The sequence below is a fragment of the Capronia coronata genome (assembly GCF_000585585.1).
Source record: "Capronia coronata CBS 617.96 chromosome Unknown acBCG-supercont1.2, whole genome shotgun sequence".
In the NCBI taxonomy this organism is placed as follows: domain Eukaryota; kingdom Fungi; phylum Ascomycota; class Eurotiomycetes; order Chaetothyriales; family Herpotrichiellaceae; genus Capronia; species Capronia coronata.
Window position 1 is genome coordinate 4,327,782 of NW_006912894.1, and position 27,336 is coordinate 4,355,117.

The 27,336-nt window shown below is 52.7% G+C and overlaps 15 protein-coding genes across 15 annotated transcripts; 6 read left to right on the forward strand and 9 right to left on the reverse strand.

The window, feature by feature from the left end:
- Positions 1-446: 446 nt before the first annotated feature.
- A1O1_03241 (uncharacterized protein) lies at positions 447-821 on the reverse strand (the record flags this gene model as incomplete). Its single annotated transcript, XM_007724147.1, has 1 exon — positions 447-821. The coding sequence occupies one exon, from the start codon at positions 819-821 to the stop codon at positions 447-449; it is 375 nt and encodes a 124-aa protein (XP_007722337.1).
- Positions 822-1,756: 935 nt separating this feature from the next.
- On the reverse strand, positions 1,757-2,406 carry A1O1_03242 (uncharacterized protein; the record flags this gene model as incomplete). The annotated part of the gene is made up of 3 exons (XM_007724148.1): positions 1,757-2,112; positions 2,165-2,287; positions 2,340-2,406. 3 exons carry the CDS (start codon positions 2,404-2,406, stop codon positions 1,757-1,759), a joined length of 546 nt encoding a protein of 181 aa, XP_007722338.1.
- Positions 2,407-2,924: 518 nt separating this feature from the next.
- A1O1_03243 (actin-like protein) lies at positions 2,925-4,130 on the forward strand (the record flags this gene model as incomplete). Its single annotated transcript, XM_007724149.1, has 2 exons — positions 2,925-4,010; positions 4,068-4,130. The coding sequence occupies 2 exons, from the start codon at positions 2,925-2,927 to the stop codon at positions 4,128-4,130; spliced, it is 1,149 nt and encodes a 382-aa protein (XP_007722339.1).
- A 1,679-nt stretch (positions 4,131-5,809) lies between these two features.
- A1O1_03244 (uncharacterized protein) lies at positions 5,810-6,346 on the forward strand (the record flags this gene model as incomplete). Its single annotated transcript, XM_007724150.1, has 1 exon — positions 5,810-6,346. The coding sequence occupies one exon, from the start codon at positions 5,810-5,812 to the stop codon at positions 6,344-6,346; it is 537 nt and encodes a 178-aa protein (XP_007722340.1).
- Positions 6,347-6,899: 553 nt separating this feature from the next.
- On the reverse strand, positions 6,900-8,665 carry A1O1_03245 (uncharacterized protein; the record flags this gene model as incomplete). The annotated part of the gene is made up of 3 exons (XM_007724151.1): positions 6,900-8,097; positions 8,148-8,567; positions 8,622-8,665. 3 exons carry the CDS (start codon positions 8,663-8,665, stop codon positions 6,900-6,902), a joined length of 1,662 nt encoding a protein of 553 aa, XP_007722341.1.
- A 470-nt stretch (positions 8,666-9,135) lies between these two features.
- A1O1_03246 (adenosinetriphosphatase) lies at positions 9,136-12,551 on the reverse strand (the record flags this gene model as incomplete). The annotated part of the gene is made up of 2 exons (XM_007724152.1): positions 9,136-9,255; positions 9,306-12,551. 2 exons carry the CDS (start codon positions 12,549-12,551, stop codon positions 9,136-9,138), a joined length of 3,366 nt encoding a protein of 1,121 aa, XP_007722342.1.
- Positions 12,552-13,298: 747 nt separating this feature from the next.
- A1O1_03247 (uncharacterized protein) lies at positions 13,299-14,078 on the forward strand (the record flags this gene model as incomplete). Its single annotated transcript, XM_007724153.1, has 1 exon — positions 13,299-14,078. The coding sequence occupies one exon, from the start codon at positions 13,299-13,301 to the stop codon at positions 14,076-14,078; it is 780 nt and encodes a 259-aa protein (XP_007722343.1).
- A 361-nt stretch (positions 14,079-14,439) lies between these two features.
- On the reverse strand, positions 14,440-14,802 carry A1O1_03248 (uncharacterized protein; the record flags this gene model as incomplete). The annotated part of the gene is made up of 2 exons (XM_007724154.1): positions 14,440-14,621; positions 14,700-14,802. The coding sequence occupies 2 exons, from the start codon at positions 14,800-14,802 to the stop codon at positions 14,440-14,442; spliced, it is 285 nt and encodes a 94-aa protein (XP_007722344.1).
- Positions 14,803-15,542: 740 nt separating this feature from the next.
- On the forward strand, positions 15,543-15,860 carry A1O1_03249 (uncharacterized protein; the record flags this gene model as incomplete). The annotated part of the gene is made up of 1 exon (XM_007724155.1): positions 15,543-15,860. The coding sequence occupies one exon, from the start codon at positions 15,543-15,545 to the stop codon at positions 15,858-15,860; it is 318 nt and encodes a 105-aa protein (XP_007722345.1).
- A 308-nt stretch (positions 15,861-16,168) lies between these two features.
- A1O1_03250 (uncharacterized protein) lies at positions 16,169-19,046 on the reverse strand (the record flags this gene model as incomplete). The annotated part of the gene is made up of 2 exons (XM_007724156.1): positions 16,169-18,770; positions 18,820-19,046. 2 exons carry the CDS (start codon positions 19,044-19,046, stop codon positions 16,169-16,171), a joined length of 2,829 nt encoding a protein of 942 aa, XP_007722346.1.
- A 1,095-nt stretch (positions 19,047-20,141) lies between these two features.
- On the forward strand, positions 20,142-21,408 carry A1O1_03251 (uncharacterized protein; the record flags this gene model as incomplete). Its single annotated transcript, XM_007724157.1, has 2 exons — positions 20,142-21,298; positions 21,384-21,408. 2 exons carry the CDS (start codon positions 20,142-20,144, stop codon positions 21,406-21,408), a joined length of 1,182 nt encoding a protein of 393 aa, XP_007722347.1.
- A 47-nt stretch (positions 21,409-21,455) lies between these two features.
- Positions 21,456-22,217, reverse strand: A1O1_03252 (uncharacterized protein; the record flags this gene model as incomplete). The annotated part of the gene is made up of 1 exon (XM_007724158.1): positions 21,456-22,217. The coding sequence occupies one exon, from the start codon at positions 22,215-22,217 to the stop codon at positions 21,456-21,458; it is 762 nt and encodes a 253-aa protein (XP_007722348.1).
- A 728-nt stretch (positions 22,218-22,945) lies between these two features.
- A1O1_03253 (uncharacterized protein) lies at positions 22,946-23,950 on the reverse strand (the record flags this gene model as incomplete). The annotated part of the gene is made up of 1 exon (XM_007724159.1): positions 22,946-23,950. One exon carries the CDS (start codon positions 23,948-23,950, stop codon positions 22,946-22,948), a length of 1,005 nt encoding a protein of 334 aa, XP_007722349.1.
- A 532-nt stretch (positions 23,951-24,482) lies between these two features.
- Positions 24,483-25,513, reverse strand: A1O1_03254 (uncharacterized protein; the record flags this gene model as incomplete). Its single annotated transcript, XM_007724160.1, has 2 exons — positions 24,483-25,446; positions 25,494-25,513. The coding sequence occupies 2 exons, from the start codon at positions 25,511-25,513 to the stop codon at positions 24,483-24,485; spliced, it is 984 nt and encodes a 327-aa protein (XP_007722350.1).
- An 862-nt stretch (positions 25,514-26,375) lies between these two features.
- A1O1_03255 (uncharacterized protein) lies at positions 26,376-26,999 on the forward strand (the record flags this gene model as incomplete). Its single annotated transcript, XM_007724161.1, has 1 exon — positions 26,376-26,999. A coding segment is annotated over one exon (624 nt), but the record flags the coding sequence as incomplete, so codon positions are not given.
- Between the last annotated feature and the right edge of the window lie 337 nt (positions 27,000-27,336).

The window sequence follows — 27,336 nt, forward strand, 5'->3', positions numbered from 1 at the left end:
AAGCAGCGTCAAAACACTCACAGTTTAGTCTAGCCTCAGCCTTGGGGATACAGGTGCTCGGGCACAGCCTAAGACGCTGACGAGATATCCATCACTCTACGGCTTCTTGACCGTCCAGAAGCATGGTTGCTACAGACCTGCAATGGAACGGAACATACAACGGGATGTTGGCACAGGTCGAAGCTTCAAGAACTCCTAATATCAAACAAGGTGTTCTCTGTCCTCCGTCACAACACTGTGTATGCCCTCGGCATGGCAGCTATATCCTGGGGCACTTCCCCATCCAGCTATTCTCAGGCCTCACTGATGCTGCTTCCTTCTAGGTTGCTCCGCCATGACCAAGATCGAGTGACCTTTATATCGAGGACGGCGCCCAGACTGAGCGGTGAGTCGATAGCATGAACAGACTTCGGGACAGAGTATGATCAAGTGCCCCGGATTCGTTATTAGGTCCCAACCTTGCCACTGCATTCACGGCTACCATGGAAATCCTGGTCATGAACCTGGACATGCATGCCAGTTTTCCCGTAGTGAATGCCCCAAGTGTGACCTCGAACCGGTTTCAGATCAGAGGCATCAAGTCCGCTTCCAGCATTGCTGACTGGCTGACTGGCCCCGTCTGCAGCGATGGCATGATCACGACCGGAGTGAAGCATACCAGCATTTGGATCGAATCCCCAGGCCAGCCCACCGCCATAGTAGCTTAGACTCCGCTTCCGTGCTGCCTTCCGCATTTTCTTCTCTGCTTTGCGCTTCCGCGCTCGCTCCTGATCAGCTTTGCGTTCTGCCTTTCGTGTTCGCGCAGTTAGTTTGCGCTGCATTTTGAGTCCCGATGCCTGGGCGTCTTTGCAGATCTTGGTATTTTTTCGCTTGCCATCTTCAAGTCTTCGGGCGGGATCGGTTGTCCATCTTCTGAGTGTTGCTAAGCAGATACTCCTGAGTCCTGGGCTTGATTTAGCTTGAAGTGTCGGTCGTGACCCAACCTCTGAGGTGATCGAGATCAGCGGTATTTTGCCACATCTGGAATTCGCCGTCACATCTGATTCGGTGTCATGCCGCTTGCGCAGGGTGACATGATGCTTACACCAATGTGCTGTCATCGGTCGCCTGTGTGGTCCTGCCTGTTGGCGTAGTGAGAAGGGAATCAAAGAAGAAGGCGCGTCTTTCACGGTTTCGGTGTAATGTAAGAACGCAGTGTATGAAAGAAGCCAGCGCAATGACTATAAGAATCGGCGTAATCAGATATGCGGTCAGGGTAAGTAATATGTTGGCAGCCATTAGGATGCAGCTGTTGCAAACGAGTCAAGTATTCAGGTTGGTCCAAAGAAGCGACCCATATCCTCTTGCCTAGCTGACGCACACCGCGCTTGCTGGATAAGGCTCATGCTCGATCGCTGCGAATGACCTGCGACAAGACGTCGTTGCCCAACGTTTGGGCGTTGCAAATTGCACATCTCGTCATTCTCTTCTTGACTGACCCCGATCGTCCTCACTGGCGACCTGTGGCCCCATGGCTATTGAGCGGACATAAATAAGCGTCTCAACTCCTTCATCCCTTCGTCTCCATCTGAAGACGTAGTCATATTCGACGGACATGTATGTGCAGATTACAGACGCCCGGGTCCGTGACCTGATCCTCATCGATCGTGCTAAAGTATGCGTCGACAGCCGAGATCGACTGTACATTTCGATACATCAAAGCGACGGTTGGTCATGTACGGGTAAAATCTTGTCGAAACCACCAGACATGCGAAGTCTAACGTCGGCCTTCACTCGATCCTGGAGGAGCACTCATATTGAAGCCAGACGGGGGTCCTTGTCCTGGAGTTGGGCCGGCCCCGGGGGCAGGTGAAGGTCCTCCTGGTGGGCCTTGTTTACTCTGTGGTCCCGGAGGCGGAAAGCCACCAGGAGCACCGGGAGGAGGAAATTGAAAGTTCGGAGGAAATCCACCGGGTGGAGGAGGAAACGGGAGGCCGTTAGGAAGAGGTGGAGGTGGAGCGCCGTTTGGAGGAAAAGGCGGGAAGGGCATGCCACGACCGCCGGGAGGTTGAATGACTCCTCCAGGCCCTGGCGGAAGAGCGCCTGGCATACCAAAGGGAGGAGGTGGCATCCCTGAGCCTCAGATTAGTGTTCCGTCTTGTTTGGGGGAGTACATGTTTCATACCAGGAAAGCCCGGAGGCGGAGGAAATGCACCGGGTTGTTGGAACATAGGATTGGCTTGTCCTTCGGCAGCATATGAGGAGGTGATCGAGTCGATAACTGATTGAGCCTTTTCATGACCAATTTCTGTACAGTGTTAGAAGCCTGTTAATGTTCTTCCTGACCCGGGATCACATACGCTGATAATATTCGACCACGTTCCTCAAGTGATTTCGACCGGAGTTATGGGCTTTTCGCACCGACATGGAATCGTGAGTGAGGTAGACATCACAGTAGTCGCAGAAGAGTGCTAGGCAAGTCAGTTGAAGGTCTCAGAGCAGGATTGGGGGACTTATATTTCGGCATTTTGAAGGCAGTTAGAGGATATGAATGAGATTGCCAACTCGAACGAGGTGCACGGGTCTTCTTCAAGGGATAATATGGTTGCTATTTGTTCAGTGTCGTGGTCTGGCAGGATAGCAGATGGCGCGACACTTTTGGAGGTGGAAGAAGAAGATGCGGCAGGCGGTGAGAGGAGGCAGAATCATCTCATTAGTCCGAAAGTAGAAGTTAGTTAGAGTCGCGTCTAGTTCAACTTGAACGCGGCTGCGCTCTCCGTCTGCCGGGAATTTATGTTTACACGGCATCCGAACAGAATCAGTGACAAACGCAGCATTTCCACCATGTCTTGCTCGATGAGTTCGAGGACATGACTCGGTCGTGACTGATCTGGCTTTGACATCTATGTGGCCCCAGTCCTTTCTTCTAGAATAGAAGTCTCGCAATGGCTGACGGGGGCAGCCTGCACAATGTCCCCATAGTTCTAGACAATGGAAGTGGTACTATCCGCGCCGGGTTTGCTGGGACTGATCTGCCAGCTGCATACTTCCCGTCCTACGTCGGCCGTCCGAAACATGTTCGTGCCCTCGCCGGCGCTTTGGAGGGAGATACCTTTATCGGGCCAAGAGCACAGGAACTACGAGGCCTGCTGAAGATCCGATATCCTCTGGAACACGGCATCGTCACCGACTGGGATGATATGGAAAAGATATGGACATATGTCTACGACCAAGAGCTGAAGACTCTGAGCGAAGAACATCCTGTCCTTCTGACCGAACCTCCCCTGAATCCGAGACAAAATCGAGACATGGCAGCTCAAATCCTATTTGAGCAGTTCAATGTCCCCGCCGTTTACATGTCCATCCAAGCAGTACTCAGTCTTTATGCTAGTGGTCGGACGACAGGAATCGTGCTGGACAGTGGCGATGGAGTCAGTCATGCAGTCCCTGTCTACGAAGGGTTTGCCATCCCAAGTAGCATACGAAGGATTGACGTGGCAGGGAGGGACATCACCGAACATATGCAGCTGCTGCTAAGGAAGAGTGGACGCGTCTTCCACACCAGCGCCGAAAAGGAAATAGTCAGGATCATGAAAGAGAAGACGGCATACGTGGCGCTTGATCCGAGGAAAGAAGAGAAAGACTGGTCACAAGGGATTTGGAAGAACGAGAAAAGGGATATTGAGTATTCGCTGCCTGACGGTCAGAAGATCAAGCTTGGAGCAGAACGATTCCGGGCACCAGAGATCCTGTTTGAGCCCGACCTGATCGGATTGGAGTACCAGGGTGTCCACCAAATGGTGGTTGATGCGATTACTCGGACAGACATGGACCTTCGAAAGAACCTATTCGGCAATGTTGTCCTGAGTGGTGGTACAACGCTGTGTAAAGGATTCCCCGATCGACTTCTCTATGAAATGCAGAGGCTGGCCGTCAAAGACATGCGCATCAAGATTTTCGCGCCCCCCGAGCGCAAATACAGTACCTGGATTGGTGGGAGTATTCTTGCGGGGTTGAGCACATTCAGGAAGGTGAGTTGTTCTCCTCTCCGGCGTCTGGGGAGAATGCGACTGACCATCACGGCTTAGATGTGGGTCAGCATTGACGACTGGCACGAGAATCCAGACATCATTCACTCCAAATTCACTTGAATGCGGTGTCCGGGCAGACCAGCATTGGGAGTCACGCGGCGAAGGCACGACCGAAGAGATGGAATCGAGGGCCACGATGTGAACAAAGTTCCGTGGACTAACGGCCCTCAAGGTTCAGCGGTGAAGGAGACAGAGACCATCGGTCGGCACAGGATCTCGCAGCAGCCCCTGTTCAGGAGAGAAGTGTACATGGTAATCGGCCAGTTATGCATGTGCCGACCAGCGGCCCCAGCGGCGATCATGGTCTAGAAGAGCGACCAGAGTGTCAACCCAATTTGCGGGGGAAGAGCAGACTCTGGGGCATTGACCCGCCAGCACAACAACTGCAGGAGTCTGTTTCGTTTCCGGCACGGTTACCCGAGTCTACAACAGGGGAGAGAGGAAGGGCGGACGATCCCGAAACTACTTCAGCTCTTTGAACACTATGCATCAAGTGGTGCCGATCAGACCTTCTCATGCACCCATTGGAGCCGCATAGGGGGTTTTATGGGTTGGGCAGCAGTGAGGCGAGATCAAACAACAGACACTCCAGGATAGGAAGGACAACGGACGGAGATCATGTCCAGCAAGGAAAATATCAAGGGGAGGTGAAACACCGGAGAAGCGGTGATGGTTTCCATTACCCCCAGGAAACCAGCATGCCATACAATCCCCGCCTCAGGCACCGATCGATTACCCCATAGTTTGCTCGAGACGTGTGCACGAGGCTCGGCATGACTAACAAGATTCCACGATGCTGGACACTCGTTGAAAAGTCGGTGCTGCTAGTTTCGCTATTGCGGCGCATGACAGCTCGATCGTCGTCTTTGTCGAGCCAATCACGAGGTCCATGGCGGACATCCGCTATGTTGTGATTGTGTCAGACAGTTGCAATTTTCAGCGGGGCCACCCAAGAGAGAAGAGAATTCTCCTTTTCTGATTATGTCTGACACCGCTGGCGGAAACCCGCGGGCCTTCAACTAAATTTTCATTCCAGTTCAATCAATTCTCTCACAGCTCGAGGCTCTTGCGCAAAATCCGGGGCACACGACGCCATCATGCCTGACATCGTGTGTCGTTCCCACAAGTTGCCGTCGCTACTAATGCCTCGCTGCTAAAATTAAAGACAGAATGACGCCAGCCCCTTACATGTCCAGTCAAATTTTCCGTCCTTGCGCCTCGCATCGTGACCTGAAAATTTGCGTTGGCACTGGCGCTTTGCAGTTAACGGCATCGGTCTGGAGAAGATGCTGGATTTCCATCGAGTAATCAACACCTGGTCTGGGTCTTCCATCATCATCTGGGCCGCGCGCGCCTCGTGTTTTGTGTCTTGTTCCTCTCAGATCCGGCCCATGTCATATTCGTCAACAAGCAGTGCAAATTTGCATTCTCCATGGCGACACCACCTCACATAGATTTTTTCACCATATCCGTATATAATCATCCTGCCCCTGATCTTCCGTAATAAGAGTTTTGGTTCCTCCTCAGCACATACTAAACGATCACACAAACCAAGATCATCTTGACCCCAGATCTACTATTTCACCAAAAGCCTCATCGTCATCATCTTCAACAACAAGCCACACCACTCGCCACATCACCTGACCATCCTACCATATAAGACAGATCACACTAGTCTGTATACGGAAACCAACCAACCAAGTTTGTCCTTACAACTACACCACCCTACAACTACAATCATGTCCGTCTCATCATCATCACGGCGTTACTCCATTGTCGAGCCACACCCATCCGTCCCTGCAACACACTACTTCTCGACCGGGCGCGGCGGAGCAGGCAATGTGACCCGAGCCCCTTCATCTGTGACACAAGGCACCGACGCGACAGGGCCGGCATCACGCATCTGGGTCGAGTCGCCAGAGACGCACCGCAAGACATTCACCGCCGGCCGCGGCGGTGCAGGCAATGTCTACCCGGCCAGCGAGCGGGCCATCTTCAGCTTCGACGAGGAACTCGAGCGCCAGCTCAGCCAGGAACGGCACGCCGCCCCGGTCTACCACGTCGGCCGCGGCGGCGCGGGCAACGTCAAAGCCAACGGCGCCGGCGGTGTGTCGTCGCCGCGCGTTTTCCTCGATGGCACTACCCGTCGCCGCAGCGAGGATAGCGTCGCCTCGACGTCCTCCCAGTCCAGCGAGAGCGGCGCCGACCAGTTCAACCGCACCCTCAAGAAGGGGATCAAGAAGATGTTGGGCGTCGGCAACTACATGACCGGCTGAAAGAGTCTGTCTGTCGCTGGCTCTTATCCTCTCATCCTCTGATTTTTCTTATCGTCTATATCCGTCGAAGGCTCATGACACCTTCCATATGTTTGATCATAATCTTTTTCTGGCGTGGCGTCTTGGTGGTTCATCCCGACTCGGGATTTCAGCGTTGTGGGGGAACGACATGCATCATGATCATTACAACGTCGTTGGGCGAATCCGAAAAAGTCTGTTTGAAGTCGGGTCTTGTGATTATGACCCTTTTTTGCTGGCATTGGGTGCGGAAAGGCATCTATGTTATGGGAGCGGAGTTCCATGCGACAGCATTTTAGGGTTGGGGATACGGAAACAAACATGGTATTGCATACCTTAAGCATGGCATGGAAACAAGGCTGTCATATCCGCCTTGACAGGCGGCAGCATTCTATTGGAGCTTTTGACGAACTTGACGACGGACTGGGATCGTGGACCTTCATATTAGCGTGATCGATCAATACTACTAGCATTGTAATATTATTCCAGAACCTATCATCAATTCCTTGTTCTCTCCTTTGCCTGTTCCTTGTCATCACACTCGTCGTTCGACTCCTTCTCTACTCACTGTGAGATACTTGACTCCCTTGTACGGTCTCACTCCGTCGCCCAGGCCTTTGGATTTCTTGACGTCGACAATCAAGCCATCGACTTTGATCCCGCTCGGAAGCCAACCTTTAACATTGAACGACACTGAGATCGACCGAGGCATCAGAGCCTTGTTCGCATGTAGTTTCTTTGAACTTCCATTGTTACCATTCATGACAGCCTCTGTCTCGTCCTGGTTCGTTATGGCATCGTCTTCGTAGTACCCGGCCATTGTGTTTATTTTGCCGACTTCAGCAGTCGAAAACTGGTCGTCGTCGGTATCGGTGGCACTCAACGGCCCAGCTACCGTGCCGGTCAAGGTGGCCACTCCATTGATTGACCCGCCCTCTTTGGTTGGGACTTTCCATTCAACCACCTTGTCAAAGGCATTGAAGTTGGCTTCCCCACGAGACGGCTTCAGCTCCGTGACACTTCGAACATCGACAGGAAACGGGATGGTAACCACAACCGCTTCCAATGAAGGAGCCTGTGAATGCCCGCCACTTCCACCGAACGACAGCGAAGGAATTGGTCCCAACCCTCCTCGGGAAGTGCTTGATTTTCCCGTGGTTGCGACACCTGGAAAATTGGTGTTCAACGTCAATCGAGCTTCGAACTCGGAGCCTGAACCACCAAGTCCAGGCCTCAGGTCCACAGTGGCAGGTAGGAATATCTTGTCACTCTTGGTGGGAGGCTGGTCGGTATTGAGACTGGAAGGCATCAAATCGGTCTCGTAGCCTGCTAGCATGAACCGGCCATCTGGCGGAACGAACGACAACTCCCCAGGACTATCTTTCCACCTTGCTAGCCGAACACAAGGATGAAAAACCGGTAGTTGCATAGTTCGGAGTATCCCCGAGGTTTTATCGCTGCTAGTACCTCCGGGTGCGGCCAATGTCAATAAAAGATCGGGAACTCCTGAGATCTTCGCAGTGAATGCGATAGAGCCATTAGACCTAGCAGATATGGGGCGGCCAGAGGGCGCGAAGACAATCGATAAGCTTTCGACTATGTCCACGTACAGCTCGTTCGAGGTATGCCGAACGTTGGATTTGCGCCATGGAATTGCCGGGCCCAATGACGGGGTAATGGTTGGTCGCAAACTCGATGCTAAACCGTTTGTAGGACCAAGTGCGGGTGAAGATCTGGATTGTCAGTTTGATGGCCAGATTTTGCAGTGGAAGGCCTTCCGTACCCAGGTAGCCCAACGTGTGTAAACAGCTTTCCTAAGACCGAGGACACTTCAACCGACTCCCGCAACGCATTGGGCTCTGTGTTGCATACAATACCCCCGTCGCACATTTCGACCAGTAGCTGCGCCACGATCTCATAGTTGTCCTCTATCTTGTTGGCTAGCAGGGGACTGCCGAGAAAGTCCTCAAACACATCCACCAGCCGGTACAGGAAGTCCAGAATTGCAAGGGACTGGACATCTTTGCTCGAGGCTGCGACCAGAAGGAGTGCCGCATGAGATACCGAGTAGGCCGTCACAGGAGGAGCGAGGTCTGACAGCTGCAGGATGGAAGGGCGAGGGGATGGTCGGCTGATGAAGCTGGAAATGAGGGTCTGCGCCGACGGAGGGCGTCCATTGTAGACGTGCTCTAACACACAGTTGCTGGCAAAAGATCAGTACAGAACCCTTCCGAGCCATGCGTTTCATCAAGCTCACTTGTGATCATCGAAAATGTATAGCGCGTCAACGGTGACGCTCATGATGAGGTTGATCACTTCATTGTTGAGACATGAGGGCGACAACATCATGGGAGGGGAGTTGTAGTTGATGTTATCTTATCTACACGTGACAAATACTTTTCTTGCCATTTTAATGACAGGAACTAACTGCGAGAAGGATAGAACAGCCTTGTAGTTTCGTGTACATCAACTCTCAACATTCATGCATTTTCTAGTGATTCATCGTCCTGATCTACACCCTGGGAGCTCATAACCTCCGAGCAAAACTCTGCTGAAAGCCAGCCCGCCCTGACCGCGCAAAAACCCGCACGAGAGCGTAATCATAGCCTTCTAGGTCGTCCGCAGTGTACGTAACTGCCATGCAGAATGAATCGTGGCCCATTGTAACCCTGATGTCAAACAACTCAAGACTCCGCCCATACTCTAACATGCCGTTCCACAGTTTTAAGGTGTATCAGGTCGCCGCACACCAGACGAGTCCTGTAGAAGGCTCACTTCTTCCTTCCCTTGGACCGGGGCGCTGTCGCGGACGAGACGCTCTGGGCTCGGGAGGTAGCCGGAGAGGTGGCTTTGCTGCCTCGACCGGACTTAACAGCCTTGACTTGCTTGTTCTGATGGTTCGGTTAGAATCATGTCATACATCGTGAAACGGATAACTCACCACAATGCCGTTTTTGGATTTCTTCTTGGCTGGCGCGGCCTCACTGTCATTCTCATCATCTTCGTCTTCATCTCGGTCTCTTCCGCGTCCTTTTCCTGGCCCATGACCATTGCTCAGCTTTTCTTCCGGATCGCCAAACTCTCGAAGAACCGTATTGAGCAAGGTCGCACATCTTCTTCCGATCTCAACTGGGGTTCTGCTAAGGAAGAACCAGTCGAACCGGAAGAGAGGACTCTCTCGGATTTCGTCGCGAATCTTTTCGTATAACCCCTCTCCATCGACGCCGTGCTTGTCAAGCATGACCAACAGGAAGCGGTCTTCTTCTTCAGTATAGACCTTCTTGTTCGTTGTGGACACGGTATAGTTGATCTTCAACTGTTGCAGTGGCACCCGATACATCTCCATCTTCTTTCGAAGCATCTTGCGTTGGAGATTGGTCTTGCGGAGCTTCTCCTCACCAGCCTCAATCGTCTTGATATGTTTGTCATAGTCAGCGATCTCGGTGTATCTTTTCCAGAAAACTTTAGCATATTCTTCAATCTCATGGGGTTCCTTGCTATCCACTTCAGTTGCAATGCCTCCGTAGTTGGTCCGCCCGAACTTGGCCGAGCCGTTGATGAACTGCTGGAAATCGCGGCGATTCCAATTGCCAAAGCCATGTTGTTGCATTTCAACCTTACGTTGCTTCTCATCCTCGGTGAGAGGTTCAGCATTGTCAATTTCGTCCTGGCTCAAGCGCTGGTCAGCCTCTCGATCACTCAAGTCTTCCTCCGTGCCCTCTGCAAGAGGGACCTTGTAGCCAATTTCTTTGTGATAATAGGCCGTCTCCTTCTCCTGCAACTCCTGAAGACCCGGAGGGTAAAATTGCCAATCGTGAATGTTGACTTGCTTTGGCGCGCGTGGAATCTTTGGCTTTGTCTCTGCAGGTCTCCCTCCAGTCGACAAGGCTTGTTTGTAATACTTGTCCATCGAATAGGATTGTTCCTTGCGTTCGCGCTTAGAGGGGTTGATCCAGTTTATGCCGACGTCCTTCTTCCGCTGCGCGAAATCCTGGCCATTCCACTCATAAGCGTTCTCAGACGTGAATTTCTGGAGGTCGTCGATCCCCAACTTCTCATATTTGGCACTCAATTCGGCGGTTCGGGCCTCGCCTCGCCGCAGAATCGCATCTATGTCGTCCAGATCGCCAACCGCCCCTTTGGTCTCGAAGACCTTCTCAGCACCGTGCTGGATCATGTTCAACAGATCGTCTTTCGAGGCTGCCTGCTTCACTTGTTGCTGGGCGCGGCCTTGTTGGATGACAAGCTGATCCAATCGCAACTTCTGCGCAGCTCTCTCCAGGACTTTCTCTTCAATGGCGTTTTCGGTGACGAACCGGAATACCTTGACCTGCTTGGTCTGACCGATTCGATGTGCTCGATCCATGGCTTGTAGATCTGCTTGGGGGTTCCAGTCACTATCGTAGAGAACGACGATGTTTGCGGATGTCAGGTTGATTCCCAGACCGCCAGCGCGGGTCGTCAGGAGGAACACGAACTTCTCGGACCCAGGTTTGTTGTAATCGTCAATGGCAGCGATTCGGTCTTCATGTGCGGTGCCGCCATCGATGCGACAGTACTGGTGACCCCGGAAGACGCAGTAATCCTCCAAAATGTCCAAAACTCTGCTCATTTGTGAAAAGATGAGGACCCGGCTGCCTTCTTCCTTCATCCGAGCCAGAATCTTGTCAAGGATGATCATCTTCCCCGAGTTGTATATCAAGTGTTCATCAGTAGTGTAGGGCGGACCGGGTTCGGCGCCTTCGAACAAGTATGGATGATTGCAGCACTTGCGAAGCTGCATGACAATATTGAGTAACCTCGTCTTCGATTCCCGTTTTCCTCCGGCGCCATTGACAGCGTCGATATCTTTCTCCAAGATCTTTTTGTACCAGCGGACCTGCATCTCCGACATGCCAACATACAAGTTCAGTTCCTTTTTTGGTAGCAGACTTTTTTCAACATCACTCTTCACTCTTCGGAGTAAAAACGGTTGTAACACGCGATGAAGTTGCTGAACAACTGTGTCTTGGTCTGCATTTTGGCTAGAAAACCAGGAGTCGAATGCTTCAGCGTCGCCGAAGACATCAGGGAGGAGAAAGTTCAGGAGAGCCCACAATTCGTGCAGGTTGTTCTGTAACGGCGTACCCGTAATGAGGAGTCGATTCCGCGAGCTGAACATCCGGATGATTTGAGCAAGCGAGGATTCTTCATTCTTGATGCGATGCGCTTCGTCGACAATGATGTACTCCCAAGCAAACTTCTTCAGATGAGCCTTCTCCCTCAAGATCATCTCGTAACTCGTGATGCAGACATCAAATTTCTCATCAATCAGTCGGTCGTTGATCAGGGCGTGCCGATCATCTTTGGCTCCTTGCAGGACAAGGACGTCAACCTCGGGTGTCCATTTCTTGAATTCTCTGGCCCAGTTGTCTAGAGTGGATTTCGGGACGGCGACCAGATGAGGCCCTTTGATATCGCAGATGTGTCTGAGATAGCCCAAGAAGGAGATTGTCTGGAGAGTCTTGCCAAGGCCCATCTCATCTGCGAGTATGCCAGATATACCGTTCTCATGGAGAGAAATCAGCCAATTCAGACCTGCCACCTGGTAGTCACGCATTTCACCTCCCTGGATGAACGCGGGCGACTCCCGGAAGACAGTCTGAGACGCGGCGCCACGCTTCTCGTCCCGTAGCAGCTCTGCATCTTCTTCCTGCTCCGTCTTTCTCTTGCCGATCGCCGCCGCACCTCCCTTCCGAGAGACGGCTTTCTTGGCTTTGTCTTCCTCTTCCATATTCTGACGGTCGATTTCGTCCATAACCTCTCTGATCTTGGGGTTTGGATTGGTCTCGATGAAATGGCGGAACAGGTCAGTTAAACCGAGCAGATACTTGAATCTTCGTATGGTGTCATCTTCTTTGGACTCGTCCAATTGACCATGCTTCTTCCCCAGTATGCTCTTGCGCAGCAGTAAAGCCTCCGATCTCTTCTTTCGACCATCGGCGTTGGGGAAATCTCCAGCCACGCTGCTGGCGGTCGTGTTTGGGTTTGTGTCTGAATCAGTGTAATCGGGCGTGTCGTCTATGTAGCGATTGAGGTGACCAAAGGATGGCCTTCGCGGCTGGACGTTGTCATGAGCATCTGTCATCGGGGTGTCGACCATGGAAGACGACTCAGTGTCCGGCTGGGCTAACTTTGAGGTTGCCATGGTGGGTTGCGTTGGCCGACACGGCCTGGTGGAAATAGTTCGCTCAATAGCACAGACGCGACTGTTGTACAACTGTCGACAAGAATGAGTAATGACTGTTGTGAAAAGAAACCGGCGCGGTTTGAAGACGCGTGAAGTAGGGGGAAGAGTGATATACAGACTTAGAAAAAGAGGGCAATCATGATGGCGAGGTGAAAGACGAGGGAAAGGATAATGCGCGTGCCAGGCATGCTCCGCCAACGTAGAGATATGATTGGCTAGGAGCAGATTTACCGGGGACTGAGCCCTTCGGCAAACCTTCTTGAAATGAATGCCTTCCTGGGTCGGCCTTGTCATGTGACTGGCCTTCGGCCGCCACCTCGGAGCCAATCAAAGCACAGCCGCCGTCACCTCTTTTCGTGCTGCAAACCTGCGTTTTGATGATATCTGCTGACAGACGAGCTGATTCACTCTTCAAGCGCCGTCAAGTTCCTACCACTCACTCGGTTTCGGTCACTGCCACCGCCTTTGAGGGTGACTAAATCCTTCTTCACAACCTCAAGCATACCTAAGTCTTTCCGGTCTTTTTCTGAAGTCATTCTTTATTTGCTGTCAAGACGCAATCTCATCGTCAGACGGCCAGCTGCCTCGGCGCACCACAAACAAACCCCTCCATCAAGGCCTGCGAAGCACCCAACACCAGCACAACGAACACCAACTCGCTCGACAGAGACAACACCCCCGGCCGCCTTGTCGTGTCTACCCAACATGGATTCGATGAGGTCGCTCAATACCTCGTTACCGTCTGCTCGCCCTGCCCCACCTGAAGAACTTCTCCAAGCCTTCCGAAATGCCGCCTTGTCCGTCACAAACCTATATAAGTCTGCCGTCACGGATCAGAATGTCAGTCGACAAGCCGGATACCAAGAAGCGCTTGATGACCTGCTGAGTTTCCTGGATCGTGAGAACCTCGGGCTGCAGGATGGCGAAGGATGGAGAGTGCGGCAGTGGGCCACAGAAAGATATGACGGGTCTGCCCACCCACATCAAGCCGACAGCGATGATGACAAGAGCGAAGTCGGACCTCGACCACGAAGTATCTCTCCTTCGAGGGAGCAGCCGCCGGAGCAGTCGTCGACACAACCCGAGCCCGCCAAGGCGGAATCATCAACCCAGACAGAGGATGCCACAATCTCCGCCATCCCTGACCAGGCCAGTTCGACGACAGTCTTTCAGTTCACGGGAGCACCTACACCACATGCTCCTGATCACATGCAGACCGACGAAGACGAGGCCGAGTGTGGAGGAGACAATGGGCCTTCGTCGTCATCAGCAAGCGCGCCGATTCGACTGGAAATGCTGAACAACAGAGGGCTTCGACCTTCTAATAGACATGGCAGTCAACGACACGGAGCACGGCCATCTAACCGAGAATTTACCTTCACAGCCGGCGCGAAGAGGAAATTGCAATTCCCTGATTTCTTCGATATCTCCAACATCGGGCCGAGAGATGGGTTCGGGAGCAGCAAGCGAGGACGCATATCATGAGATTCCGCACATCACAGGTTTGCTGCAAGGGTTGCATGAGGATGGATAGCCTCTGATCTCATGGTGGACGTACAGGTTTTTACGAGGACATGACGATCGGCATAGCGAAGCTTTGTTCATTACTATTCACGCAGACATGCATGTATCGCTTCGTTCGTTGTTTAGCAGCATCGCTGGAACCCAGGCCCTTGTCCCGAAAGTATTAGAAGGGTAGAGACTCCTCTCGCCGCACGAGAGTATTCTATTACAAGTAATCTATCACACGTATGCTTTTAAGGGTTTCTCTTGGTACTACCATCGTAACGTCTCTACCGCCATCGTGCTCGCTTGTATAGAAGGAAGGTCGATTTAGGGGGCCACTTCAGTTGAACATCCTGTAGATTCCCAGACCGAACAGAGTCGCCGACAGAGAAACAATTCCCAGTTGCCGAGAACCATATTTGTACTTTGATTTGCTGAGCTCGATGGCCTTCCGCTGTTGTCTGAGTTGTTGCATCCCGGAGTAATATGTGTAGCCACCCAAGGACACCAGCGCAGTCGAGCCTACAGGAAGTGAGCATCTGCACTAAGAAAGGAGACCGCCATAAGATAGTCATTCAAGCACTCGGAGTGCCTTCGTACCTAGAACTCTGCAGGACAAACAATCATCCTTTTCGAGCGCCTTTGGATCTTCGAAATCGTCCAAAGCGTCCGGCTTCGGGGAGAAAAGCTCTCTGAGCACCATTATTCCGCAGCTTGCGATCAGCTAGTTTTTCGGTCACACTGTCCTAACCATCATCGATCAATCCTGTGATCAGACTCCTTCGTCAGGGTGTTTGTTGTACCATCCCGCCTACGGTACCTGTATGTATGCCCAATCGAATGGCACTTGAACTTCGGGCTTGGGATTAGAGTCAAACATGCCAAGATGCACGTTAAAAGGGGAGTGCCGTTTGGTCGTTACGTTCCACAGTACTCTTGCTAGGCCGAGTTCAGTACACTTCACTCGAGGCTGCGGAAAAAGGGGCGATGTCTGCTCTACCAGAGGCTGTACCAAACTACTAAGATGAAATCGGAAGACTATACAAATGGTGGTCTTCACAATTGCGACCCCCAGGTGGCTTGTTCAGCACCTGATCTTCGTATCGAGCCACTGGATTTTATGTTTCTGCCTGCCAGTGGATGTGGCAGATATCGACGTCATCGTCAATGTCACTGACGACAAGGGGTTTAGAAAAAGACATAACGCGTATGATATGTTCGGAAAGTATCTCAATTGATCTGCTCCATATAGGCAGCTTCTTGTATAAACCGCGCGCACCAGACATCTATCCCGCCTGGTGGCTTGCGTGGGAAATTGACTCACAGGTCGGTCGCTGTCCCGCAGCAACCTGGACAAAACCGTCATACGTGACCAGCACGGAGACCTCGCCTGACCTTGCTGTGAAATTAAAAGAAGCAGACTGGCAGGACTCGAGCCTCTCAATGAGCGGCATTTCATCAACACCATCCCCCATCCTCTCTACCCGCCTGCAGGAGCTCCTTTCCCGCCGCGCCTATCCCAAGACACTCTGTCCCTCAGAGATTGCGAGGTCCCTGTCGTCTGGAGAGCTGCGCGAGCTAGGAGTGTCAGAATGGCGCGATCTCATGCCACAGCTGCGACAGATGGCGTTCGACGCCAGAGACAGTGGTGAGCTAGACATCCTCCAGAAGGGGGAAGTCGTACCACGCGCCATGGGACTAGCGGATGTCAACGGTCCTATTCGGATCAGAAAGGTCGTAGAGAGCGAACCTGGCACATGATCGCTTCACAGCTTGTGGATGGGCGGTTGGAAAGGGGAAGGGCCAAGGACCTTGATTGAATATGGTGCTGAAAAGCCAGCGCCTGTGAAAGGTACATGTACATGTACGTGTGGTTTATATTCATGAGGACCGCCTGTGTCCTCTCGCTCGACCTTTTGCGGCCAGCAAAATGTACATGCAGACGAATGCCTTGGTATGCAGGTGGCAGCTCATCACTTGGTATCATTACACGCATCTTCACCTCCCAAGCTCCTGCTTGGGAGATATATCAACGCCCGGAGTCCGTGAAAACCATGGTATCATCAATTCTAATATCCGCCATATCCTCGGACAGGTCTGACCGCAGTTCGGCCCGTTCTCGAAGGACCTATGTCAATTGTGCTCAGCTCCAGTGCAAGCGAATCTTCCATGCTGTATCCTCCATGACCAATCGAATTGACAGGCCCGGATAGAGGAGCTTGAGTCCGAGGCTGGTCGAACCCATATCCCCGATACTCCTTCGAGTTCTCGGGTTCATAGAATGGTGCTTTCACGAAAGACCGGTCGCGACCATATGTTGCAGCATCTGCCGAATTTCTGGGTCGAGATAATGGAGCATTCGTTGGCGCGGCGTAGGGCTCAGCTAAGGGTGGAGCTCCCTGTGGACCATAACTGTTGGTGGCCGGGACCTGGTACTCTGAAAGCGAAGGTCGCTGATGCCCAGGAGCTGACGGGGACGAAGAGATAGTGTAACGCTGGCTGGAAGGACTCGGTCGACCTTCGGTCGAAGATGCTGAGAACACGGCCGGACTGCTTTGGGGGTGGGCAAACGGCTGTGTGGGCAATGGACGGGTGGGTATTTGCTTCCTGAGCCTATTCCTGCCATTACTTGACTCTGACGGCGGAGGAGATGCAACCGAAGGAGCCGTCGGGCTGGGAGACGACTGATATGCACTTGGCAATGCCGTAGGTGATTGTGGTTGGAAAGGTGAGCCCGTCATTGAAGGAGGTCTGGCAGAAGAGGGCAACGACCCTCCACGATTGTGTAGCCTGGTCTCTTCCTTGGTTCGGATCCGAATCACATGTTCTGGCATTCGATCTTTGCGCTCTGGTTCTGGTGCCCATGTATCAGCGGGAAGATGGTCCGAAGGATCAATCACTCGCCCGTCATTTCCAATGATCGGACCTTGATCCCTCAGTTCTTGAATCTCCCGCTGTCTAGCCGTCTCTCTCAATTGCTCTGGGGTAGCATAGGAACTCCCGTCCACCGTAGGACTCTGCCCAGGATTCAATACATCATATGAATCTGGGCTGTAGGGAACAGCACCAACGGAGCTGCGGCTCTCGGCGGGCGTTGGCGTTATTGACTTGCGCGGGATCATAGGTGAAAGGCCGGGGCTGATGGCTCGTGGTCGGTTGACGATGGGGTAGGACGTGCGAAGTTGTCCGTCATCGCTAGCGTCGAGACTAGTATCGAATGTATGTGCCCTGCGTGGTGGTCCATAGCCTGCTGATTGTCTGAAATCGTGCTGAGGGCTGCTAGTATATGATTGCTGCAATCTACTTCGATCTGAGGTATTCCCGTTCAGAGGCGCATCGTTTGCGGAGGGCCTTGGCCGGTACTGCATCATGTCAATATCGTGGGAGCTGTGTCTGGCAGCTGGCGGCAAATCGTAGCCATCGCAATCAGCTGGCAGTCTCTGGTCGAACGACGATAGTGGGTTCGCCTGAGGATATCCTTGAGCGGGCGGTGTAGAACGCTGGTAAGGGTCATATTCGCGCTCCAACTTCTGAAGAGGGCTCTTCTCCTCTACCGAATTGTATTTGAGCGGCGTCTGTGGGGCCGGGTGTCCATGAGGACTGGGATACGGTGCGCTGACAACCGGCATCTTTGGGACGTGATCACGGTGTGCGGGCGGCGGTGGAGGGCGCTCGTCTTCATCAAACCGTGGATCGGGATAGCCCATTTCTGGTTGAAGCAAATCGACGTGGGTGACAGATTGGCGGAGGGGGCTGTCTCGGTAGACACCGTGCTTGGTTGGCGATGTGCTTGACCTCTTTTGCCACGGCTGAGGTTGTGAGGGTATGGAGGGACTTGAGGGAAGAGGACTTGTTGGCGACGATTGGTAAGGGGCTTGACTGGATATGTTGCGAGAACTGTCCGCGGGTGCGATATCTGTAGGAATTCTGCCAGGGGATCCTCCTGTTTGATGAGATAGAGATATCCGACCTGACCGCATGTCGTCAGGCTCGTAAGGGTCAATCGGATATGAATTTGGTGCGTTGGGCTGGTGACCCATTCTGTTCAGGTCTTCATAATACTCGTGGGAAGAAGGCCTCTGTTGGTTCCTTCCACGCGAGCGTGATGGCGGATCGTAGGCAGTTGATTCATAGTCAGAGTAGAAATCATAACCAACATCGTCTGGAGTTTCGGGAATTCGTTGTTTTGGTGGTCGAGGTGGGGGATGTGAGTTTGTGTATTCGCGTCCTGGCCAAGTATTCGTCGCCGGGTCCTCTGAGGGCCATGGTTCGGGAGACTGTGTCGTTGGGGAGGAGTAGCCACCAGGGCCTGGAGGAAGTGGTCGTCGTTTTATCTCTCGAGGGCCTAACTGGCGCGAGGTTGAAGCTGTACTTGCAGCGTCACTGGCGATGGAATGGGCCTTGTCTCTTTGCTTCTTCTTCCCAGATGATAGTTCGGGCAGTGGTCTGGTGTCATAGTATGTCAGTTCCACCCGTACGTCCCCGGCGTATTTCCCCTTGAAATTCAACTGGTGCCACAGGTCATTCTGTCCACCGCCTGCCACGATCACTTCGTGGAGGTCGATCCATGCTTCACCAATGAGATCGGTCTTCTTGTCGTCATTGAATATGGAACACTTCAGTTTGTAGTAATCTGGGGAGTCGTGGACGGTGAACCGCAGTTCCTGGTCCCTGTTTCTGGTCAGCAGTGTCATGTGAAAATGCGGAGCTGACCACATACCATTTGGGTGTTTGCCCTCCTCGTTTATCCGTGTTTGTCTTTTTGGCCTCCTTTCCCAATCTCATTGCACAGTAAGGATCTTGTTTCCCCATTGTCTTTCTGTTCGGAAGGTTTTTGGCTCGGTCGACAACCGCAACGAGAGTACCGATTTCGGGGCCGTCTAGGGTCATGTCGGCGAAGATTCCAGCCGTATGGGCGGCGTTTACGGCTCTGGAGCGGACAGCCATCATGAACGACGATGTATGGTGTAGTGTTTCTTTCGCGCTGCTTAAAAGCAGGTGGACCCACTCAAGAGCGCTGCGGCATTGGAAACTGAAAGGGTGATCGTTAGGAGTCGATGTATCGGTCGTTCATATCATCGGACCAGACAGGTTATGACGGTGTCGAAACTTGGTAAGGAGCCTTGAAGAAGTCAAATCAATGTCTCCAAGGTGATTGTCATGCAAAGGCTCGAAAGAAGACTTGAAGGTGGAGTGTTGACAGAATCGAAAGTGGACAGGGCGCCAGCCACAGGAATTTAGGTGTCGGGTCGACAGATGGCTGGGAACGCGCACTGCGCCCCAAAGGAAAGTGGCTATTGTATGTCAAGCGAGAGAAGTGTCTCATATTAGTGAATGAGAAGTTCAATATTGCAACGACTACTTCAGAAACCAATCTAGGTATCTTGTCGCGGGCTACCATAAGTCTACCTTAGGTACATCTAGGTACCTTGCTGTTGACCTGCAAGCACCGTGTAATCGATGGCTTTTGGCTGGGAGCCGCGCGTCCAATCGCTAAGCTCCCAATGTTTTGGGTGACGTCGATCTTCCGCCCGCTGCCAAGATGTGGCTCAACTGTGGCTGTGGCTGTGGCTGTGGCTGATTTGCCACCAGAAACCGTGACCCTGCAATTTACAACTGAATGGCGGCTGCTTCCGTTCTTCGATTTTGTTGTATTCCGCTTAAGCATTTCGTAGGGTGATAGTTTGCTACGTAACGAGCTTACTGTAGCGGTTGAACAATATAGTCTACGGGAGATATCTACCTACCTATAGGAATAGTCCGCGGAAGTCTTACCTGATAGGACGCAAGAGTGGGCCGGTTGGTTCGCTTCAGTACCTACCTAAGGTACGTTTACTCTGTACTATGCTAGATATTTAAACGGAGAACATTTAACCGGGCGACCTGGATATCAACTGCCCAACTCTCCCTGATTGACCACCGCTGGTGACACAAGACTCCTTCCTGCCTGTCCCACGACACTCCTTCATCTCCCTCTCCTTCTCTCTCTCCCTATCTCTTCTATGAAGAGTCTCAACAAAAAATAGCATCTTTACGCTCAACATGAACTCATCCCGCCTTCGCCAATCGATGGCTCACAACGTCGCCGTTTTCCGCCGGCAGCCATTGACCGAGATCTCAGGCTCCCTCGGTGACCTGGGGACTTTCCTGCCCATAGTCATTGCCCTGACCGAGGGCCACCAGGTATCATTGACCACAACCTTAATTTTCACCGGCATCTACAACATCCTCACGGGGGCATTCTTTGGCATTCCTTTGCCGGTGCAACCGATGAAGGCGATCGCGGCAGTGGCCATTTTGAAATCGCTCAGCGCCGGCCAGACCGCGGCGGCGGGAATATTTGTCTCCGCCTGCATCTTGATTTTCAGCATTACCGGCCTTCTTTCTTGGATTACGAGGGTCATTCCTATCCCGGTCGTCAAGGGAATTCAAGTTGGTGCGGGCTTGAGTTTGATCATCGCCGCAGGGACGAAAGCCCTTTCGACGCTTTCATGGACTGCCCCGTCGTGGGCAGACAACTATCTATGGATGGTAGCTGCATTTATCGCCTTGTTCGCTCTGAACACTCGGCCCCGAACGCCATACGCGCTTATTCTATTTGTGACAGGCATTGTCTTCGCCATCATCCGCATTGTCGGTGACAACCACCATCACCTTCCCGGCTTTCAAGTCTGGCGCCCATACACGCAGGTCCCATCTGCCAAAGAGTGGAAGACGGGGATCCTGGATGCTGGTGTTGGTCAATTACCCCTAACCACTCTGAACTCGATCATTGCAGTCACTCATCTTGCCGCCGATCTCCTGCCCGAGATCGAGACCCCATCCGTGACTGCAATAGGCCTCAGCGTAGCCGGGATGAATCTCTTCGGTTGTTGGTTTGGCGCAATGCCCGTTTGCCACGGCTCAGGAGGCCTGGCAGCACAATATCGTTTCGGAGCTAGATCAGGAGCGAGCATCATATTCCTCGGTCTTCTCAAGCTTGTCGTGGGCATCTTTTTTGGCGAGACCCTGACGGACATGCTGCACAAATTTCCCCTCGCACTGCTTTCTGTCATGATAATCGCCGCAGGGCTGGAGCTGGCAAGTGTGGGAGAGAGCCTGAATACGGCACGAGCGAGAGACCTGGGCAAGGAAACCACGCGTTCAACATCCGCCGGCGAGATCACCGATGAAGAAAAAAAGCAACGTTGGACCGTGATGTTAGTCACCGCGGGGTTGCTGGTCGCATTTAAGAACGATGCAATCGGCTTTTTGGCCGGTCTGTTTTGCCATTGGAGCTACCAGCTACCTGGCTATATCGCCGCGCTGAAGCATCAAAAAGACCCAGCAGAACAGCAAGGGGAGCGGGAGGCTCTGCTACCACGGTAGAGGCCCGTCGGTATTTGAGAACGTGCCCGTTACTCCATCAGGTCCATCAGCCACCAGTTGCGCCACTCTGACCGCGCCATGCTTGGGATGTAGCTCATCCGTGAGCTCTTCGCCATTCAACCCGGTCGCTCGATATCCCGGACACACGGCGTTAACCCTCCAAGTCGGGTGTGTCTTTGAGTAGAAGGCCATGATGGCATTGACGGCGCTTTTGCTTGAGCTGTACCAGACACCAGGATACATGGGGCCGTGCTCGATCGTGATGGAAATGCTTGCGAGAGTGGACGAGAGGAAGATGACCTTGGGAAGTTTCGACTTCTCCAGCAGCGGTGTGAGTCGATCCGTCAAAACAGCGGTCGAGGTGACATTGACATTGTATATGACGTCGTACTTCTCACGTAGAGTGGCGGTTGGTGGTAGCTGCTGGGCGGCGGTGCCTGCGTTGTTGATGAGCACATCCAGCTTGCCAAAGTGCTGGTTGATGGCGAGGTAGCATTGCTCGATGGACTTGTCGTCGGTGATGTCGAGTTGGATTGGGTTGACGTTGGTCGGAGCCCCCATGCTCGCCGCTGCCTCTTCGCCCTTGTGCGTTTCGCGACAGCCCATGAGAACTTGGAAATGAGGATTCTCGGTCGCCAGCTTTTTCACGATTTCGTAGCCAATGCCGGTGTTTCCGCCCGTGACCAGGATGATTGTCTTGTTTGCGGCTGCGACGCTGGACGGGCGGTGTTGGAGGCCTGGTCGAGACATGACGACTGTATCTTGACTATGTCGACAACTGGACCACTTGACTGGCTAATTGTGATAACCAGTATTTATCTCCAAGTCTGGCTGGAGTAACAGACACGGCGATATAGGCAGCAGGCGGGGAGCCGTCGACTTGAAGACAAGCGAAGAGGACAAGGGCAGGCAAAGGTAACTCAGAAGTGCAGCGCACAGTGTAGCCGTTTGCAAGCGGAGGCTCAGAATAGGCTGGTTGATGACCGGTGAAAATGTGATAGATATCTTCAAGCTTATTGCATTCGTTGCATTGCAATGTTGATATTTTGGCGATCAGACTGTCACCGTGTCAATGACCTTCTGCAGACTCGGACTCGAGTAAAACATTCTACGTCATCTCGGTCGTGTCTTCAATCATTCTTTTCTTGTTCTGTGGGGACTTTGTGGTTCTAATCCCGATTGGCCAGAGAGACATAATCCACGCCTGGGTTATACTCCGCGGTGCTCTGTGTCTTATCGCAGTCACGGTCTCCATGAATTGCAAGGCTTCCTAGGCTTGCTCCTGAGATAACATGTCAGAAGATGCATCGGCACTTTGGGTGTTCGGTTTCTCATTTACAGCCTTAGGGTCCCTACGTAAGGACGCAGCCAGCAACAACCAGCAAGGCCCGAACGAAGTCGATGTTACTATCTTCAAGAGTGCTTTTCAATGCGCAAGACATTTCCCTATCATATCGACATCGTCATTCTGTATCCTCCTACGCCTTCCCATCCAGCTTGGTGAACTGCTCCGGGCCACCGGGCATTTGTAACCAGTTCTTCTCGTCGTAATGCTCCTCGCCCTCAATCAGATGGAATGTGTAGATGATTCGAGTTTTCTGGCTCGTGTTCCGCTCGCTCTTGTGCAAGATGTTGCCATGGATCAAGACCAAGCTACCCGCTTTCACCTCGCCTAATGCGTAATCCTCCTTCTTGCGCGTTTCCAGGCTGACTTCCTCGTGCTCAAAGTCCCGTGGCCATCGTTCGTCCTCCTCGGGGATACTCTCAAACGTCGTGCCCTGTCCATCGACTTTCCGTACGAATCGTTCTTTGATGGGCGCCCTTCGATGGCTGCCCGGCGCGAAGCTCAGACAGCCATTCTCCACTGTCGCATCCTCAAGTGCAATCCAGAAGCCCACTGCTGACGGCCTGTTCGTGTATAGAAATGTGCTGTCCTGGTGCGGCCGCACTACCGCCCCGATTTCCGGCTGCTTACAGATCACCATGCTTTGCAGCAGTCGTGGATCTTTGTACCCGATATCTCGTGCAATCGCCGCATTACGCCGTCCAATCTCTCCGGCGTGTGAAATGTTGCCAAACTCCGGGACCAGCCCGTGCAGATTGTGCCCGATCTTGTTGATCGCCCGCTCCTTCGGTCTGTTCAGTTGCCCAGTCTCCTCGTCGAACGCATCCTCCTCGAAGAAGAACCGCACCTTGTCGCCCGAGGTCAGAAAGTAGTCGTCACCCACGTGCTTTGCTGACGTCGAGTCCCCATCCTCATCCTCATCCTTACCCGTCGTAAACCTAGTCATGGGATGGTCGACCAGCGGGAAGTCTCGGAGGAGCTCGTGCGTTTTTGAGAGTAGATTTTGGCATGTTTCCGGGTCGAGGTATGAAGGGATGATCAGATAGCCGTCCCTATGAAAGGAAGCGATCTGCTTCGGCGTGAGACCGACGGGCGTCTCTGAAGAGGTGGGGTCGGGCGACACTCGCGAAGGCGCCATGATTGAGGTGGTTTGGATGTTGTTGAAAGTTCCAGGGGAAGATGCTGGACTTGATCAAAGGTCACTAATGATGTGGGATAACGAGCCGCAGGCTGAGGTTCTATATCACAATGTTGGAACGCAGATAAAGGTTATCTGAGACGCCCAGTTATCAGTGGGTACATAGTAGTATCTACCTTATCTTAGCGTCGCATTCAAGGCTCCTTACTACTACTAGGCCTGCAGTGGGGAGCAGTAAGCCTGAGGAGGCTTCGGACACCTCCAGTGATTTCACCCCTTGGCCCAATCCAATCTCCCGGCTAAACTCCACTCGCAACATCGTTATCTTCCTTTCAGAGTACGTATTGGGAGCGGGCTTAGAATAGCAAAATACAAACGAGGTACGCTATCAGTACACGAATCGTTAGGTCTCTCAGCGTTGCATTTGCAATGAAAGATCCTCGAACATGAGTCTAATGCCTGCTACAGGACATGGAAATTCGTAACGGAACTGGAATATCTAAAGACCTCGGCGGCCACCTGGTCGCATTCCTTATTCCGACTCAGGATCCAACCGCTGGACCAGCTTGACCATCAGGTCCTTGGCTGCGAAGCCCTCCTCTTTCAGATATTCCAAAAAGTCAGGGTTTGTGGCTATTGCATGGATCTGGCAGACAACATATTCAGTCACCAGATTTCGAAGCTTGTCAATGCCCTCATCATGGTCCATCGTGTTTGCGTATGTGTACTTGAGCAATTCGACGACATCCCCAGCTCGCTCTGGAAATAGAGTGAACTTGCATAGTGTTAGTCGAAGCTTCTGGAGCACGAGCTCCTGCAGGGGCTTTATGCTATATCGATCGGAGAAGACGTAGAGATATGCGTGAGATAGCAGAACTGGCCCATAGTCTTCGTCGGGCCGCTGGTTCGCTCTCGGCTCCCATGCGCGTGGCTCTCGAGGCTGTGACTTGCTCTTGAATTCGCGCCACCATTTGGAATCCCGTGGTCGTTGAATTCCAAACCCTGGCTCTTCTATGGCTTCTGGAGGAGTGACGACATCCGCGTTGCTGCGTTCAAACCATGGATTGCGGAGTCCAGTATGATTCTTGCTGTTCCTTTTTGACGCTCTTGGGAATCTCCAAAAGTCAGACTCGATGTCCCAATTTGTGGTCTCCTTAGGCGGCGATACGGGGTTATTTGGCGCATCTACACCGACGCCCTCCATCTCTTGATTGTCAAGCCCAGGAAGCGACTGGCCAGCAACGCCGTCCGACGAGAAGCACTGCAACTCCGGGTTCGGCACCGTGTAATCGCCAGTGTATGCAAATTCCATGAAGCGAATGAAAGTATCCGGCTCGATATCTTCAAGGTGTGCACATAGTTCCTGTGCCTCGGTCATGCCACCGCCCACAAGAGCAGCCAAAGTCTCGGAATGCTGTTTTAGAAGCCCGGAATGTATATGAACCGCTCTCTTCTCGGGGCCGACGAGGATCTTGAAGGGGTGAGAATAGGCAAAACTGTGTATCATTAGCACTGCCCGGTTCCACAACTGTTCTGGAGGTACCTTCGATAGGGGATATCCATGGTTGTGATGAAACGGTAGCATAGACATCAATCGGCGGTAGACAAGGCAGGCCCTCTTACCCAAATCAACCCAGATTATGACCGGCGAGCGACGTGGCAGACTCAGCGAGTGCATGCAGTAGCTGAGAGCAGGCCATTGACCGTCGAGCTTCCACAGCATGCGCCCATGAGCGAACGCAGCTTAAGCGCCAATCATCAACGACGGCCCCTCCCCTTCTTTATCATCACTTCCACTGCTACAGCCCCATGCCTAATGAGACAGGTTGTGCTTGAGACTTCCAGCGATTCAAGTTGTGATACAGATGAGATCGTGGGTACATGTACTATTCTCTATAGTACTACGTAGACGGTCACTTTCAGTTTACTGCCAGTGGATATTGTTGTTAGTGCTCTCCCCGGAACAGCTCCGACCATGATCGGCGACTCGGAACGCATGCTCGGACCAACCACCCACCGACAGGCCCCTAGGACTGCGATTGGTGAGAACAGAACTTGAACTGCAAGCAATCAGGCTCCAGACGGCTAAACGAAGGCAATCCCCACCATCTCGTCCATCGCCCCTCATGAACCCAAGTAAACCGGAGACCCTTCTGCCAGCCTCATGCTTTTGAGGATACTGCGGTTTTAGTTCACAAGGACGTGGCTGGCAAGATAGCAGCCGGCGCGTCATGGAAAGAGTCTCCCTCTCCGGTGCTTTGCCGCAAGGTCGAAATGGCGGTAGAAATGTCTCAATGGCCGCTCTCTTATCATCTTCATCGCGAGCTAACTTACCATCATTCATTCGAACTCATCTTGCACAGCCAAAAGCACCTGCGATTGCCTATGGTTGAGTTGACGAGCTGCTAATTCAGATCTCTTTCCAGTGTTGATGGCCAGCTTGCAAGCGAGGTCTCCCGGCGAGGGTGCAGGATATTCGCCTATTCCTGTTGTACCACCGACGACTGCAGGCTGGACTACTTCAACTTGGCCAACCTCAACTTGGACCTCCTGGACGTCGAGCTTGACCACTAGTTGGACTACAACTACGGCGGTCTCAACCATCACTGCGGCGCCTTGTCCTTGCGACGAGACGACGACGACAAGTGTTGTTCCTATCCAGACCACTACCGGCAGTCCGGCCTCCGTTGTTGTATACCAGCACCACCATAGCGGATTGGCGCCCGGCGTAGTGGGCGGGATCGTTATCGGGGTCTTCTTTGGCGTCCTTTTGCTGGTCCTCCTCTGCATCTTCTGCTTCCGTGCCTCCCGTCGACCGTATTACTACGAATCAGACGAGTCATCAACGTCGTCACGCCGTCGGCGACCGATCGGTATCGACCCCTACCCGTCTCGTCCGAACGCCAACTTGACCTTCGTCGGCGGAGGCAATCAACGGGATACAAGGGTCGTCGTTACAAGAAGGGAGAAAGTGTTTATTAGGCCGCCGCCCAGGACTGTTCGGACAACAACGAGGATCAAAGACAGGGTGGTGGTGGTGGAGGAGGACGACTGATCTGCACCTTATGAGAGCTTCATCTTGTGCAAATTTATCATATTCCGAGCTGCCCAATCGCAGACTCAGCAGGATGAGAAATGGAACCTTTGTGGAGTTTCTTGGCCGCACGATTCACGACTGGGAATAGTCGCTTTGGACAGGTGGGAGGATGGATGGCGACGTTCGATGATCTATGATATATGGAATGACCGCTCCGTTTCGGAAGGGCGAGAACATTGGGATACAGATCCAAAGTTTTCTAATAAAGCTAAAGGACAACCCCGATATCCCATCCCACGGTGGTCTTTGCCAACCTACAGTAATCCCGTTCTCTCGGCTGACGCATAAG